The sequence below is a fragment of the Streptopelia decaocto genome (assembly GCF_964273445.1).
Source record: "Streptopelia decaocto genome assembly, contig: HAP1_SCAFFOLD_2380, whole genome shotgun sequence".
NCBI lineage: Eukaryota > Metazoa > Chordata > Aves > Columbiformes > Columbidae > Streptopelia > Streptopelia decaocto.
Genome location: NW_028115409.1, coordinates 1 through 12,019, shown reverse-complemented (window position 1 = coordinate 12,019; position 12,019 = coordinate 1). Strand labels below are relative to the sequence as shown.

At 60.6% G+C, this 12,019-nt stretch overlaps 1 protein-coding gene across 1 annotated transcript; it reads left to right on the top strand.

Annotated features, from left to right (window-relative positions):
* Nucleotides 1-56: 56 nt before the first annotated feature.
* Nucleotides 57-11,998, top strand: LOC309452768 (non-receptor tyrosine-protein kinase TYK2-like; the record flags this gene model as incomplete). The annotated part of the gene is made up of 15 exons (XM_082077426.1): nucleotides 57-559; nucleotides 1,905-2,115; nucleotides 3,607-3,730; nucleotides 4,964-5,090; nucleotides 6,394-6,557; nucleotides 7,350-7,710; nucleotides 7,830-8,048; nucleotides 8,161-8,318; nucleotides 8,997-9,120; nucleotides 9,775-9,961; nucleotides 10,038-10,144; nucleotides 10,546-10,722; nucleotides 10,971-11,058; nucleotides 11,131-11,258; nucleotides 11,863-11,998. Coding segments are annotated over exons 2-15 (2,305 nt in total), but the record flags the coding sequence as incomplete, so codon positions are not given.
* Nucleotides 11,999-12,019: the final 21 nt, after the last annotated feature.

Genomic DNA, 12,019 nt, shown 5'->3' with positions numbered 1-12,019 from the left:
GGACCCGGAACGAGCGGGACCGGGAACGAGCGGGCCCCGGGACGGGAACGAGCGGGACCGGGAACGAGCGGGACCCGGAACGAGCGGGACCCGGAACGAGCGGGACCCGGAACGAGCGGGACCCGGAACGAGCGGGACCGGGAACGAGCGGGACCGGGAACGAGCGGGACCCGGAGCGAACGGGACCCGGAACGAGCGGGACCCGGAACGAGCGGGACCCGGAACGAGCGGGACCGGGAACGAGCGGGACCCGGGACGAGCGGGACCCGGAACGAGCGGGACCCGGGACGGGAACGAGCGGGACCCGGGACGAGCGGGACCCGGAACGAGCGGGACCGGGAACGAGCGGGACCGGGAACGAGCGGGACCCGGGACGGGAACGAGCGGGACCCGGAACGAGCGGGACCGGGAACGAGCGGGACCGGGAACGAGCGGGACCCGGAACGAGCGGGACCGGGAACGAGCGGGACCCGGAACGAGCGGGACCCGGAACGAGCGGGACCCGGGACGAGCGGGACCCGGAACGAGCGGGACCGGGAACGAGCGGGCCCCGGGGCCGGTGCGAGCCGGGGGGCGGGGCGGGGGGGCAGAGCCTGCGCGGTGGCGCCGGTCGGGGTGTCCGGGCCCGTGGGGAGCGGGGGGGTCCGGGGGTGGGGGGGGGGAGGTTCTGGGGTGGGGGGGCCAGGGGGTGGGGGGGGTCAGGGGTGGGGGGGGTCAGGGTGTGTGTGGGGGGGTCAGGGGGTGGGGGGGGTCAGGGTGTGTGTGGGGGGGTCAGGGGGTGGGGGGGGGGTCAGGGGTGGGGGGTGGCGGGTCAGGGGCTGTGGGGCTGGGGGGGGTCAGGGGGGGTGGGGTGGGGGGGTCAGGATTGATTGCGGTTCCCGCTGTGATTGTGATTCCCACTGTGATCGCAGTTCCCGATGTGATCGATTGTGATTCCCGGTGTGATCGATTGTGGTTCCCGGTGTGATCGATTGTGGTTCCCGGTGTGATCACGGTTCCCACTGTGATTGTGGTTCCCGGTGCGATTGATCGCGGTTCCCGGTGCGATCGCTGTTCCCGCTGTGATCGATTGTGATTCCCGGTGTGATCAGTTGTGATTCCCGGTGTGATCGCGGTGGTTCCCGCTGTGACTGCGGTTCCCAGTGTGATCGTGGTGGTTCCCGGTGTGATCGATTGTGATTCCTGGTGTGATCGTGGTGGTTCCCGGTGTGATCGCGGTTCCGGGTGTGATTGTGATTCCCGCTGTGATCATGGTGGTTCCCATGTGATCACGGTGGTTCCTGTGGTGATCACGGTTCCCGGTGTGACTGCGGTTCCCAGTGTGATTGCGGTTCCTGTGTGATCACGCTTCCCACTGTGATCAATTGTGATTGCCGGTGTGCCCATGGTTCCCGGTGTGACCGCGGTTCCCAGTGTGATCAGTTGTGATTCCCGGTGTGCCCGCGGTGGTTCCCGGTGTGACCGTGGTTCCCGGTGTGACCGTGGTTCCCGGTGTGCCCGCGGTGGTTCCCGGTGTGCCCGCGGTGGTTCCTGGTGTGCCCGTGGTTCCCGCTGTGATCAGTTGTGGTTCCCGGTGTGACCGCGGTTCCTGGTGTGACTGCGGTTCCCGCTGTGATCGATTCTGATTCCCGGTGTGCCCGCGGTTCCCAGTGTGATCAATTGTGATTCCCGGTGTGCCCGCGGTGGTTCCTGGTGTGCCCGCGGTGGTTCCTGGTGTGACCGCGGTTCCCACTGTGATCGATTGTGGTTCCCGGTGTGCCCGCGGCGGTTCCCGGTGTGACCGCGGTTCCCCTGCGCAGGTCCCCGGTGTGACCGCGGTTTCCCTGCGCAGGTTCCCGGTGTGCCAGCGGTGGTTCCCGGTGTGCCGGTGGTGGTTCCCGGCGTGACCGCGGTTTCCCGCGCAGGTCCCCATGTCGCTGTGCCGGCGCTCCGGGCCGCGCGGGCGGCGCGAGGCCGAAGGCTCCGGGCTGCGGGTGCGGCTGCTCCGGGACCCCGACGACGACAGCGGCGACGCCGACGGTGACGGTGACGGTGACGCCGCGGGGCCGCGGTGGCGCCGGTTCCACGGGACGCCGAGCGCCGAGGAGATCTGCGTGCGGCTGGCGCGGGGGCTCGGTCAGCACCCCCCCCACCTCGGGGGCGTTTGTCCCAAAAACGGGGGCGGGGGGGGCAGAAAATCCAATTTCCACACAGTTTTTGGTCAGAAAATCCCATTTCTAGGGGTGTTTTTTGTAAGGAATTCAAGTTTCTGGGCGTGTTTTTTGTGAGAAAGTTGGATTTCTGTGCGTTTTTGGTAAGGAAATTGCATTTCTAGGTGTGTTTTTTGTATGAATATTGGATTTCTTGGCGTTTTTTTTGTCAGAAAATCACATTTCTGCACGTTTTTTGTACGAAAATCGGATTTCTAGGTGTGTTTTCTGTCAGAAAATCGGATTTCTGTGCATTTTTCTGTCAGAAAATCGGATTTTTGGGCATGTTTTTTGTCAGAAAATTGGATTTTTGGGCACGTTTTCTGTCAGAAAATCGGATTTCTGGGTGTGTTTTGTTAGAAAATCAGATTTTGGGGCACGTTTTCTGTCAGAAAATTGGATTTTTGGCCATGTTTTCTGTCAGAAAATCTGATTTCTGCGCATGTTTTTTGTCAGAAAATCGGATTTCTGGGCATGTTTTTTGTCAGAAAATTGGATTTCTGGGTGTGTTTTCTGTCAGAAAATCAGATTTCTGGGTGTTTTTGGTCAGAAAATGGGATTTCCGTGCGTTTCTTTGTAAGAAACCGGATTCCAACTGTGTTTTCTGTAAGAAAACCGTGTTCCCGGGTGATTTTCTTGTAAGAGGACGGGATTTGGGGTGGGTTGGGGGAATCGGGTGACAAGTGCGGGCGTCTGTCCGCTCTGATGTCCGTCTGTCTGCTCTGAGGGCTGTTGTCTGGGCGTCTGTCCACTCTGAGGGCCGTTGTCCGTGTGTCGGTCCGCCCTGAGGCCCGTCTGTCCGCTCTGAGGGCTGTCTGTGTGTCTGTCGGCTCTGAGGGCTGTCCGTGTGTCTGTCCGCCCTGAGGCCGCCTGTCGGCTCTGAGGGCTGTCCGTGTGTCTGTCGGCTCTGAGGGCCGTCTGTCCGCCCTGATGTCCGTCTGTCGGCTCTGAGGGCTGTCCGTGTGTCTGTTGGCTGTGAGGGCTGTCCGTGTGTCTGTCTGCCCTGATGTCCGTCTGTCGGCTCTGAGGGCTGTCTGTGTGTCTGTCTGTCGGCTCTGAGGGCTGTCTGTCCGTCTGTCCGCCCTGATGTCCGTCTGTCGGCTCTGAGGGCTGTCCGTGTGTCTGTCCGCCCTGAGGCCGCCTGTCGGGTCTGAGGGCTGTCCGTGTGTCTGTCTGTCAGCTCTGAGGGCCGTCTGTCCGCCCTGATGTCCGTCTGTCGGCTCTGAGGGCTGTCCGTGTGTCTGTCTGTCAGCTCTGAGGGCCGTCTGTCCGTCTGTCCGCCCTGATGTCCGTCTGTCGGCTCTGAGGGCTGTCCGTGTGTCTGTCCGCCCTGATGTCCGTCTGTCGGCTCTGAGGGCTGTCTGTGTGTCTGTCTGTCCGTCTGTCCGCCTGATGTCCGCCTGTCGGCTCTCCGCAGGCATCACCCCGCCGTGCTGCAGCCTGTTCGGGCTGTTCGACCCGCAGCGCGGGCTGTGGATCCCCCCGAACCACCGGTTCCGCGTCACCGCCGACACCGACGTCCGCCTGCTCTTCCGCATGAGGTCAGCCTGCCGCCTTCTTACCCCCTTCCCGCCTTTTTACCCCATTCCCGCCCTTTTACCCCATTCCTGCCTTTTACCCCATTCCCGCCTTTTTACACCATTCCCGCCTTTTTACCCCATTCCCGCCCTTTTACCCCATTCCCACCTTTTACCCCATTCCTGCCTTTTACCCCATTCCCGCCTTTTTACACCATTCCCGCCTTTTACCCCCTTCCCGCCCTTTTTACCCAATTCCCGCCCTTTTTTACCCCATTACCATATTTTTTTACCTCATTCCTGCCCCTTTTTTACCTCCCCTGTTCCCGCCCTTTTTCTTACCCTGTTTCCACCCTCTTTTTTACCTCATTCCCGCCCTTTTCACCCCGTTCCCGCCCTTTTTTACCCCATTACCATCTTTTTTTATCTCATTCCTGCCCCTTTTTTACCCCATTCCCGCCTTGTTTACCTCATTCCTCTCTTTTTTTACCCCATTCCCGCCTTTTTTACCCCATTCCCACCTTTATTACCCCATTCCCGCCTTTATTACCCCATTCCCGCCTTTTTTACCCCATTCCCTCCCTTTTTACTCCATTTTTCTGTTCCCAACATTCCTCCAAATGTCTCTTTCTGCTCCCTGCCTTTTCCTGATGTATTTTTGCAACACATTAAACCAATTTTACCGTTTCCTCCTCATATTTTGTGGCTTTTCTCACCAAACTCCGACCTTTTAGGCCCAAAAAGTCACTTTTTGTCCCCTTCAGCTCGTCCCGCCCCAAAATAACCCTTTACCCATTCCCCCCTTTTTTTTGGGAGGAAAACTCACCACAAAGAGCCGTTTAATTAACGGAATGGGGGGGAATTAAACTCACCACAAAGAGCCATTTAATTAACAGAATTGGTGGGAATTAAACTCACCACAACGAGCCATTTAATTAACGGAATTGGCGGGAAATAAACTCACCACAACGAGCCGTTGGTCGCGCGGGTTAATTAATTAACGACTCTTTGCCCACCGCGGTGCATTTTTACACTGAAATGTGCAAAAACAAGTCCAAAAGTCCCCATTTTGGTGTCGGGAAGAGCCGCTTCCCCAGCACCAAAGCCGCGGTAACACCACCCAAACCGCGCTTGGGCGCCGCTCCCGCCCCCCGGCGCAGAACAAGCAGCGCTTTGGGTGGAAAAAGGGGATTTCTGGGTAAAACGGGCTCTAGACGCCGAAGCAGGGTCTGATTTTCGGCTCCTCGCCCCCTCCAGGTTCTATTTCCGCAACTGGCACGGGCTGCACGAGCAGGAGCCGGCGGTTTGGCGCGGCGGCGCCCGGCACGGCGCGGCGCCCGCGGCGCTGCTGGACAAATCCTCCTTCGAGTACCTGTTCGAGCAGGTAAACGGGGGGGTTTTCCCCCGATCCAGCCCCGCTGGGCTCGGCTCATCCCCGCGGCGCGTTGGGTTCGGTTTGCGGACACGGTTTGGCCCTCGAGGAGCGTTGGTCCCGCTCCGGAGCCCAAAGGGGATCCCGTCACACCTCAAGGCAGAAATAGAGCACCCAGAGCTTTATTCCCCCCCGTTTTGCGGGACAACAACGGACTCCAACCGCTCTATGAGAGTTATAAACTGAAGCCGTTTAATGCAAAGTTCAGTTGGGTTATATAGCCAAAAACTGCTGAATTTGTAGTTAGAAAGTTATATAGTTATAGTGGATAACTAGATTACGCGCTGCTTATATTCCTCTAGTTAATCCACGCTTGGTTTTAATCTCAGACACTCATCACCTCCCGTATCTCGCCACAAACCACTTTAATTCCTCATCCCCTTGCTTCATCAACTTCATTCCCCATGTTTGTGGCCAAGGACCTTTCAATGGCCCTTCCCTGGATCAGCCCCACGCGCTTGGCCAATGTCCGTCCTGCACTTGTCCAATGTCCGTCCTGCACTGGGCCAGTGTCCGTCCTGCACTTGGCCAATGTCCATCCTGCACTGGGCCAATGTCCATCCTGTGCTTGGCCAATGTCCGTCCTGCGCTTGGCCAATGTCCATCCTGCACTTGGCCAATGTCCATCCTGCACTGGGCCAATGTCCGTCCTGCACTTGGCCAATGTCCGTCCTGCACTTGGCCAATGTCCATCCTGTGCTTGGCCAATGTCCGTCCTGCGCTTGGCCAATGTCCATCCTGCACTGGGCCAATGTCCGTCCTGCACTTGGCCAATGTCCATCCTGCACTGGGCCAATGTCCATCCTGTGCTTGGCCAATGTCCGTCCTGCGCTTGGCCAATGTCCATCCTGCACTTGGCCAATGTCCATCCTGCACTGGGCCAATGTCCGTCCTGCACTTGGCCAATGTCCATCCTGCACTGGGCCAATGTCCATCCTGCACTTGGCCAATGTCCGTCCTGCACTGGGCCAATGTCCGTCCTGCACTGGGCCAATGTCCGTCCTGCACTGGGCTGATGTCTGTCCCTCACTGGGCAGATGTCCGTCCTGCACTTGGCCAGTGTCCGCCCTGCACTTGGCCAATGTCCGTCCTGCACTTGGCCAATGTCCGTCCTGCACTTGGCCAATGTCCATCCTGCACTTGGCCAATGTCCATCCTGCACTTGGCCGATGTCTGTCCCGCGCTTGTCCGATGTCCATCCTGCGCTTGTCCGATGTCCGTCCCGCGCCCTGACCGAGCCCGCTCTCGTTGGCAGGGGAAGCACGACTTCATCAACGACGTGGCGCCGCTGCGGGCCGCGCGGGGCGAGCCGGAGCTGCAGCGCTTCAAGAACGAGTGCCTGGGCATGGCGGTGCTGCACCTGTCGCACGTGGCGCTCACGCGCGGGCTCTCCCTGGAGGACGTGGCGCGCAGCTGCAGGTGACGCTTCGGCTCCGGCGCGCGGTCGGCCTGGTGCTCCCTGTCCTCACCATGAGCCACCCTGGGGCTGTTTAATGACAGAGAGATCGGCAGCGGCTCCTCCGCCTGTTTTAGTGACAGAGGGACCATCAGCGGCTCCTCTGCTGCATATTTTGCTTCCTCACCCTTTTCTCTCTGTCCTCCTCACCAGCAGCGACTCTGGGGCTGTTTCATGCGATGGAGACATCAGCGGCTCCTCTGCTGCGTATTTTGCTTCCTCACCCTTATTTTCTCTCTGTCCTCCTCACCATGAGCCACTCTGGGGCTGTTTTAATGGCAGAAGGATCAGCAGCAGCTCCTCCACCATGGATTTTGCTTCCTCACCCTTTTTCCTTTGTCCTCCTCACCATGAGCCACTCTGGGGCCGTTTCATGTGATGGAGACGTTGGCGGCTCCACCACATATTTTGGTTCCTCACCCTTTCCTCTCTGTCCTCCTCACCATGAGCCAATCCGTGGCTGTTTTAATGACAGAAGGATCAACATCAGCTCCTCCACCACGTATTTTGGTTCCCCACCCTTTACCCTTTGTCCTCCTCACCGAGAGCAACTCTGGGGCCGTTTCATGCGATGGAGACATCGGTGGCTCCTCCACTGCGTATTTTGCTTCCTCACCCTTATTTTCTCTCTGTGCTCCTCACCATGAGCCACTCTGGGGCCGTTTCACGCGATGGAGACATCAGCGGCTCCGCCGCCTGTTGTCGCCATCACCACCCCGCACCTCTTTCCTGATGGCCCCCCGTTCCCCCCGCAGCTTCAAGAACTGCATCCCGCGCTCCTTCCGCCGCCAGATCCAGCAGAACAACTACCTGACGCGGTTCCGCCTCAAGAACGTCTTCCGGCGCTTCGTGCGGCGCTTCCAGCGGCACACGGTGGGCGCCGGGCGGCTCACGGCGCAGGACGTCATGTACAAGTACCTGGCCACCCTGGAGCAGCTCGCCCCGCGCTTCGGCGCCGAGCTCTTCCCCGTCCTGGCCTTGGAAACCTCCTCGGAGGGCGAGAGGGCGCAGCCGGGCGCCAGCGGGGACCACGAGCCCCCCAAAGAGCCGCTGGTCACCCACGAGCTCCTCGTCACCGGCACGAGCGGGATCCAGTGGCGCCCGGTGCCCGCGGAGGTAATTTGGTGGGTGGGATGAGGCGTTCTTGCCCAAATCCCACCCAAATCGCGCCGAGCGCCGTCTCCTTTCCCATATTTTGGGCTCCGCGTGCTCCCAGTTTGACCATTAACACGCAGCGGATGCTCCGGCGTCTCCCGCCCCAGCAGAGCGTCGAGGGCTTTTCCCAGCGCGGATATTTCGGGGCAAGGAGCAGAAGCCAAGAGGCGGAAGCCAAAGCGCCGGCGGAGCCGCGGAACGAGGCGAAATGGGCCCATTTCTGCGATTTCCGGGAAATCACGCACGTGGTGGTCAAGGAGAACAGGGTCAGCGTCCACCGGCAGGACAACAAGTGCCTGGTGAGCGGGACCTTCTCCAGCGCGGTCCCCAAAACCGGCGAGTTTTGCGCTGGCGTTTGGGGGGGAAGAACAGGGATATTTGATGGGATTAATCCCCGAAACCCCTTGGCAGGAGCTGCTGCTCCCGTCCGCGCCGCTCGCGCTGTCCCTGGTCTCGCTGCTGGACGGTTATTTCCGCCTCACGGCCGATTCCAGCCACTACTTGTGCCACGAGGTGGCTCCTCCGCGCCTCGTCATGAGCATCCTGAACGGCATCCACGGCCCCATGCAGTAAGTGGCTCCGTCCTGACGTTTTGGGGACACCAAGGGGACGCCCCCGTGTCCTCGGGGGGCTTCCCGAACCACAGATGTGGCGGCACAGTCACCTCAGGGCTCAACATGGCACCAGAACCATGTAAGGGCTCAACAAGTGGCACCAGAATCACCTCAGGGCCCAAAGTGGCGCCAGAATCACCTCAGGGCTCAACATGGCACCAGAGTCACCTCAGGGCTCAACATGGTGCCAGAGTCACCTCAGGGATCAACATGGCGCCAGAATCACCTCAGGGCTCAACATGGTGCCAGAGTCACCTCAGGGCTCCAAATGGCACCAGAATCACCTCAGGGCTTGAAATGGCCCCAAAATCACCTCAGGGTCCAACATGGCACCAAAATGACCTCAGGGCTCAACATGGCGCCGGAATCACCTCAGGGCTCAACATGGCGCCAAAATCACCTCAGGACCCAAAATGGCACCAGAATCACCTCAGGGTCAACATGGCGCCAAAATCACCTCAGGGCTCAGAATGGTTTTATATCAAGACGATAGGGATTGTGCTCACGTCTTATCGATAAATAGTATGTTATATATTGCTATAAGGAATTGGAGGGTGCGCTTGAGCCCCACGGCGTCTCTCCGCCGTCCCTCGGGGAGCCGGCGTCACCCGCTCTGCCGTTCCCTTCCCGCAGGGAGGAGTTTGCTCTGGCCAAGCTGCGGCGCGCGGAACCCGAGGACGGGCTCTACGTGACGCGCTGGAGCCGCCTGGACTTCAACAGGATCATTCTGTCCGTGGCCAAGCGCAGCGCGCAGCCGGTACGGGGCTCATTAAACCGAGGCCGTTTGACGCGGAGTCTGGTCAGGTTGTATGGTCTTGAACTGCTGAGTTGGTAGTTGGGTTGTACTTGGTAATGACAGTTCGACTGCGCGCTGCTTACATTTCTCTAGCTAACCCTAACCCTAAACCTGACCCTAATCCTGACCTTAATCCTGACCCTTAGCCTAATCCTAATGCCAATCCTAACCCTTACCCTTACCCTAACCCTAAACCTTGGCTTAATCCTAATTCTTACCGTAACCCTTACCCTAACCATAATCCTAATCCTAACCCTTACCCTAACGTTATCCTTAATCCTTAGCCTAACCCTAGACCTAATCCTAACCCTAATCCTTACTGTGACCCTTACCCTAACCCCTCTGGGGTGATGGAGCGATGGGGTGGTGGGGCGACGGGGCAATGGGGCGATTGAGGTGATTGGGGCGATGGGGTGATGGGGCGATCAGGGTGATGGGGCGATTGGGGCGATCAGGCGATGGAGCGATCAGGGCGATGGGGCCATGGGGTGACGGGGTGATGGGGCAATTGGGGTGATTGGGGCGATGGGGTGACGGGGCAACAGGGCAATCGGGCGATCGGGGCGACGGGGGCGACGGGACATGCGACACCCCCATCCCATCGTTTCTCTTCAGCAGGAGCAGGGAGCCCTCATCTACCGGCAGTTCCGCATCCAGCTCAAGGGCGACTCCTTCGCGCTGGACGGCTGGGAGCGGGAGTTCCCCACGCTGCGCGGGCTCCTGGACGCGCTCAAGGGCTGCACGCTCCGCTCCGGCGGCCAAAGCTTCGCGGTGAAGCGCTGCTGCCCGCCCGAGCCGGGAGGTGCGGTGCTGCCCATCGCGCTCGAGGGGCGTCCGGAACCTTCCGGGGTGTGACCTCCATCTCCCCCCCCCGGCAGAGATCTCGGACCTGCTGATCGTGCGGAAGGTGAAGGACGACGCCAAGCAGATCCTGAACCTGAGCCAGCTCAGCTTCCACCAGATCCGCAAGAACGAGATCACGCAGGCGAGCGGGCCGCCAGACGGCTTTTGGGGGGCCAGGGGGGTTTTTGGGGTGCCAACAGGGTTTTTGGGGGACCAGTGGGGTTTTTGGGTGGCCAGTGTTGTTTGGGGGGGGGCAGTGGGGTTTTTAGGGGGCCAGTGGGGTTTTTGAGGGGTCAGTGGGGTTTTTAGGGGGTCAATGGGACTTTTAGGGGGTCAGTGGGGTTTTTGAGGGGTCAGTGGGCTTTTAGGGGGCCAGTGGGATTTTTGGAGGGTCAGTGGGGTTTTGAGGAGCTAGTGGGGTTTTTGGGGGGCCAGTGGGGTTTTTGGGGGGCCAGTGGGGTTTTGGGGGGTCAGTGGGGTTTTCGGGGGTCAGTGGGTTTTTGGGGGGTCTCACACCCCCCATCGTTCTCCCCGTGGCCGCAGCGAGCCCACCTGGGCCAGGGCACCCGCACCAACATCTACGACGGGGTGCTGAGCGTCTGCGGCGGCGCCGGCGCCGACGACGAGGCCGAGTATTTCTCCACCGAACAGAACAACAACAGCCGGGAGATGCACGTGGTGCTCAAAGTGCTGGACCCCAGCCACCGGGACATCGCGCTGGTGGGTCCCGCGTGGCACGGGGGGAGACGGGGAACGGGCCAGAGCGTCCCCGACCGCGCTCCGTGTGGCTCTGGCGCCATTTGGAGCCCTGAGCTGATTCTGGCACCATTTTGACCCTGAGGTGATTCTGGCGCCGTGTTGACCCTGAGGCGATTCTGGCGCCGTGTTGAGGCACCTGGGGGTGTCTCCCCGCTCCTTCCCGCTCGCCGGTTCCTGCGGTGCCGTGACCCGTGTCCCGTCTCCCGCAGGCGTTTTTCGAGACCGCCAGCCTGATGAGCCAGGTGTCGCACGTGCACCTGGCGTTCGTGCACGGCGTGTGCGTGCGCGGCTCCGAGAGTGAGTCCAGGCCCCCGACGCCCCGCGCCCCCGGCCCTGGCGCCGGCGCCAAACCCGGCTCTCTGCCCCCAGATATCATGGTGGAGGAGTTTGTGGAGCACGGGCCCCTGGACGTGCTGCTGCGCAAGGAGAAGGGACGGGTCAGCGTGGGCTGGAAGATCACCGTGGCCAAGCAGTTGGCCAGTGCCTTGAGCTACCTGGTACCTTCCCCTTCCCCTTCCTCTTCCCCTTCCCCTTCCCCTTCCCCTTCCCCTTCCCCTTCCTCTTCCCCTTCCCCTTCCTCCTCGTCTTCCTCCCCTGTTCTTGTTCCTCTCCCCTTCCTCCCCTGTTCCCCTTCCTCTCCCCTCTTCCTCTCCCCTCTTCCTCTCCCCTTGCTCCCCTCTTCCTCTCCCCTTCTCCTTATTTTCCTGTCCCCTCTTCCTTCTCCCCTTCCTTCTCCCCTTCCTCCCTCCTCTTCCTCTCCCCTCTTCCTTCTGCCCTTCCTTCTCCCCTTCCTCCCTCCTCTTCCTCTCCCTTTCCTCCTCCTCTCCCTCTCCCCTTCCTCCCCCTCTCCCTCTCCCCTTCCTCCTCCTCTTCCTCTCCCCTTCCTCCCCCTCTTCCTCTCCCCTTCCTCCTCCTCTTCGCTCCCTCAAACTCCAAGCGCCTCCTCCCCTCTCCGGCGCTTCCCTGTTGTGCGTCAGGAGACGGAGCGGTCAGGCCACCCCTCCCCGTCCTGCGCGCGGAGGAACAACATGACTGGGCGGTCACAGCCGCGCTCTTACATCTTCCACCTCCTCCAAGGCTCCTCTCCCGCTTTTCCCGCAGGAGGACAAGAACCTGGTGCACGGCAACGTGTGCGCCAAGAACATCCTGCTGGCCCGGAGGGGGCTGGAGGACGGCGCCGCGCCCTTCGCCAAGCTCAGCGACCCCGGCGTCAGCTTCGCCGTGCTCTCGCGCGAAGGTACACGCTCCTTTTGGGCTG